The following is a 4735-nucleotide window of genomic DNA, read 5'->3' as shown; positions in this document are numbered from 1 at the left end:
GGAGCACATGCTGCGCCTGCCTCCCGTAACGAGGTGGACAGCCGTGACGGACTTCTTTGCGCCACGGAGATACAGTCCCTGCACATCTTCTTTTCCCTCCCCCCCACGTCCCTGGAATGGCAAAATGCAACATAAAATGTGCCTGGCCAGACCATTGAATCCTGTCATGGTGGAGCCAACGCAGGTCTTGCAGAACCGATCTGGTTTAGCCCCTTTGGCCCCCAAATTCATGTCCCAAGGCGTCTTTTCCTCCCGCGCGCGAAGAAACCCTATCACAGTGTTACAGTCTGACAGTCTCGGCCCCTTTCTCACAGGGCACTGTACACAGTGGTTGTTTTCCCGTCATCCATTGCAAGATGAAGTCCCGTACTCTGTACCAATCTCAAGCCAGTCCAGCGCTGAATCACCAACGACGTTTCGGAGGGTCGCTTGCTACCGCCAGCGAATGAGATGGCCTCGATGGAGTGGTCGAAGAGAAACTCTGTAAAACATTGGCGCAACGTGGTGGCGCAGCGCCCCTCCTCCCTCATCCCTCAGCTTCTCGAAGGGGAAATGATGCATTTTTTTCCCAGGGGACAGGGAACAGGGGAAACCGTTCAGCGCCAAGCCGGCTACACCCACCTTTTCTAACGTCGCACTCACCAGCGCAGGTCGAGTCGAGCTGAGACGAGCCACCTATTGTCGATGGCCCCATTGCCCCCTCGCTACCGAAACGAAGATGAACAAGACATTGGGGTGCAACCCTGACTTGAAACCTGCCATTGGAGTCCATGCCAGGTTGATGTCTGAATGTGAGGGGAATTGTTTGCCGTTTGAGTTTGCACTGCCTCAAATTGCGTGGTTAGCGCCGTCTGCACGACCGAACCACCCAACGGCCAAGGCGTCACTCGAGCCCTGCATGACAAGTGAGACCCACGACATCTGTCTCATGGTGTGCGCCATCGGTACTTCTCACGGGAAGTCGAGAGTTGTCAGTCTTCGTCTGAAGGACTCGGCAAAGACCCGACTCAAGTGTTACGGAGACACGGTATAATCCTTTACACAGACACAGTCCAGTACTTCGCACATACACTTCAACCCCCGCACAATGGAGATGAAACTCCGATCGGCCTTCTCCACCGGCGATCGCCTCCCGGCTGGGCATTTTTTAACCCCTGGAATCCGCTCTGGCAGCCACAAACGCCCAACTATGACGCAGCGCCGAGCATCTTTAATTCTCCTGGCTGAATATCACCCATCTTGCTGGCGACCCTCAAATGTCGATCTTCCGCGCTCAAAGCGCCGAGAAGCTAGACGGCCAGGGCACCCTCTTCACCGCTCAGCAACTATCTTAATAACCATCATCTCCACCTCAACGTCAGTGGCATTCGCATCTCCACCACAACATCCCAATGGCATCCCTCCCACAACATACACAGTCATGGTATCCCTACCACTAACATGAACCTAGCAACCAAACAAGAACAAACTCAGAAAATAGTTGGCCAAATCAATATGCCCATCCGTCTCCAACAACGGAAAGAGATTGAGGGCGCCAAAGGTCTGCTCCGCCTCGGCGTCCGCATCCAGCGCCCCGCCCATCAACGAAAAGCCCGGCGTCGTCGGGAGGGTATCGTTCAAGCCCAGAAAGAAGTCAAAGTTAAACCGCGGTTCCCTCTCCTCCTCCCCATCATCACCATCCCCACCCACCCCCGCCTCGCGACGAACCTTCCCCCCTAACCGCCCACCTCCCTTCTGCGCACCCCCATCACCACTTTGCCATCCCCCCACATCCTCGTTACCCGCACCACCACCATCACTACCACCACCACCGCGCAACCCCCTCGGGAGCAAGCCAAACAGCTGGGCCGAGCTCTCGGCGCGCAGCCGGCGCTCGCGGATCTCCCTGCGCTCGAGGTACAGCAGGGCGGTGGCGAGCAGGGACTTGGCGATGAGCGAGTACTGCAGGGCGTGGGCGTCGGCCTGGGCAAAGTACTCGAGGGCGGCGATGCTCGCGCGGCAGTGCTTCTCGATGATGCGGCCGAAGCCGCCGAGCAGGCCGACGCCGAGGACGAGGGATGAGGCGAAGAGCCAGGAGCTGATAACGGGAGGAAAAGAAGAGGGGGGTTAGTGGTTGGATGAGTGGGGAGGAGGAGGAGTGACTTACATGATGACTGGGGCGCGCCGCGTCATGGAGCCGCGCTGGATGAGGTTCTGGACGGGCTCGACCATCAGAATGGCCGCGTCGATGCAGGCATCGGCGAGCTTGGACTTGCCGGTGAGGCCGGCGCCGGCAAGGGCAACACCCTCTGACAACCTCCGGTGCAGCTCCACCATGAGGAAAGGCCGTGACACGAGGATTACGGCATAGTAGTACGAGGAGAGAATCTGGCAGGCGCCGTTGGCCATCCCTGGCCGGTCCTCCGGTGACGTCCCGTCCACGATATCCTTGAGACGGTGCAGCCAGCGGGTTGACCAATCCCGCAGCTCGCGCGAGATGCCCTCGGTCAGCCGCGGCGAGATTTTGCGCCGCGAGTAGACCTCCACCACGATAGCCTCGATTACCAAGAAGATCTGGGCGGACGCGTTGAGCAAGTCAAATTTCTCGTGGCCAGCGTCGTCCTGTGCCCTGCACGGCACCGTGCAATCAACGTCCGACGTAGCGGGTGGGCGGCCCATGGATGTGCTGAGGAACAGATCCACCACTCTCAGGCTCTTCCAAAGGCAGTCCCTCTGCCTGGTGCACCTCGGGGTCGAACCTAACATTCACAGCCGCCCGGTGGATTCCGATAGAATAGGCCGCTCGGGCTGCAATGCCAAAGAAGAGGAAAGCGCCGTTGAGTTGGCATGCGCCGAGCGAGTAGATTGTGATGAGGATGAACACTTGGACACTGGCAACCCCCACATTGGCGCTGAGACTGGCAAAGGCCACGCTCCGGGCATAGTCAAAGTACAGCTGGGCGGTGTGCTCGTCTGACTTTTGGCAGCCGATGGCGAGCACCAGGTAATTCACCGCCGAGGGAACATCGACGGCGTTGTCACGCGGCTGAGTGTGTTCGGCCCAGGCGGCGATATCGTCGGCAAGACGGGTGTTGTCGAAGAGGTCGATGAGTCCTGCCGTCACGTCAAGGTAAGCAGACACGGTAGGTCCCGTAGGCGATTTTATTGGCGGTGGCTCCCCGCCGTAGCTGCTAGACGTTCCAGGGCGCGAATAAACATTCTCGAGGGCCGAGTAGCCACTGGTCTCGGGGGCGAAGGCGTTGGCATCGACACGCGTCGTCACAAGCCTCCGAACGGTTTGGAAGAAGGACAGTGGCGCGCAGTCCCCGATGAAGATGAGCTTGCCCTGGGCGTCACAAAGAAGGCGGGCCTCGCGAGGGACTTCGGTCTCCTCGTGCTCCTCGAGGGTGGCAAAGACGGTGTCCCGGGGCAATGGCTCTTCGGGGCCGGAATGCAGGGCCGGGTCGACGGGTGCAAGCGAGGCGCGGGGTGAGCCGTCGCCAAGCGGTGCGGAATGGGACGGCGTCGGAGTCGGTGTAGAATGGTGACTGTGAGATGAGGGGCCTAAATCCAGGTTCCGGTTATGGCGGGTGTGACGTGACGAAACAGAATGGGCTATCCCCGAGGGAGAAGGGCGTTCCCGGTCCTGAGCGGCGATGTCATCAGAGCGGGGCCGCAGCCGGCGTCGCGAAACGGTGTAACGGCAGTCGTCCGGCAGTCGCCGCCTCACACAATACGCGCATGGTTGTGCACCACTGCATTTGATCTTTCGCAACTTGCAGAGATCACAAGCGTTGGCTACGCGCGTCCGGATAGATCTGGTGTCCATTGGAGGAAAGATGAAAATGGAGTGTTCCAGTTTGAACTTGGAAAAAAGACGAAAGAGCAGGAACGACGGTTATGGCCGGCCCCACTTGCCACCGAATGAGCCCGATTCGGAAGGCGCTCGATCCCGAAGGTCAGGATCTTGGCACTCGGGTCAAAACAATAGGAACTTCGAAAGACATGCAATCATAACATCAGAAATGGATATCATGATTCTCAATTTCATTTATTTGCCCTGGCCCTACATCTTACACGCAAAAGTCACCAGGGGTACCTTCCTGCCTGACTCGCGATACACAATACATCGGGTACCTACTCCGTATTACCCTCCTAAGAACCACACAAGACGGTGAGCTGCCGCCCCAACAGGACCACCTGAGTCTCCAAACCCGCACCCCAGCTTTCCGGGTCGAACCCCCCACCCCAAACAAAACAACCCTCAACTGCCCAGAGCAGAACAAAACAACACCACCTCGCCGCTCAACCCAGCGTCTTGAACAAATCCCCCGCATACTGCACCGCCAAACCCCCATACTTTACCACCTCCTCGCGGGTCTCCGCACGGTCCATATCCTCCGTATAAATTGCCAGACACTGCTCCAGCGTCTTGCGCGACTGCAGCATACTCTTACTCAACTTCTCCCGAATCCCCCTCGCCGCCGCAGCCGAACCCGCCCGCGGCGTACCCCCACCACCACTAACACCACCACCACCACCCTCCCCATCCGCACCACCACCATCCGCACCACCCGCACCACCACCCTCCGCCACCCCATGCCCATGCCCAACTCAATACCCATTGCGCATGCGCCTTCACAGGAAGGTTTGCGCTTGTCACTCCCAGCGATGGGGAACACATCCGCCAACTTTGCCCCCCCCTATGGCCCGCGGAGGAACGACGGAAGATGGGACCGCACCCCCCCCAACCTCC

The 4735-nt window shown here is 59.0% G+C and overlaps 2 protein-coding genes across 2 annotated transcripts in view; both read right to left on the bottom strand.

Annotated features, from left to right (window-relative positions):
- Positions 1–1446: 1446 nt before the first annotated feature.
- CHGG_10944 (uncharacterized protein) lies at positions 1447–3808 on the bottom strand (the record flags this gene model as incomplete). The annotated part of the gene is made up of 3 exons (XM_001226210.1): positions 1447–2077; positions 2147–2665; positions 2739–3808. The coding sequence occupies 3 exons, from the start codon at positions 3806–3808 to the stop codon at positions 1447–1449; spliced, it is 2220 nt and encodes a 739-aa protein (XP_001226211.1).
- Positions 3809–4284: 476 nt separating this feature from the next.
- CHGG_10943 (uncharacterized protein) overlaps positions 4285–4735 on the bottom strand; it is a gene marked incomplete at both ends in the record, with an annotated part of 1524 nt that continues 1073 nt past the window's right edge. The window contains one exon of the mRNA XM_001226209.1: positions 4285–4566. Within this exon, the coding sequence (XP_001226210.1) occupies positions 4285–4566 (282 nt within the window). The remainder of the gene's footprint in view (positions 4567–4735) is intronic.

Source organism: Chaetomium globosum, genomic scaffold (genome assembly GCF_000143365.1).
Source record: "Chaetomium globosum CBS 148.51 scaffold_8 genomic scaffold, whole genome shotgun sequence".
Classification (NCBI taxonomy): Eukaryota; Fungi; Ascomycota; class Sordariomycetes; order Sordariales; family Chaetomiaceae; genus Chaetomium; species Chaetomium globosum.
This window is presented reverse-complemented; position numbering and strand designations above follow the sequence as displayed.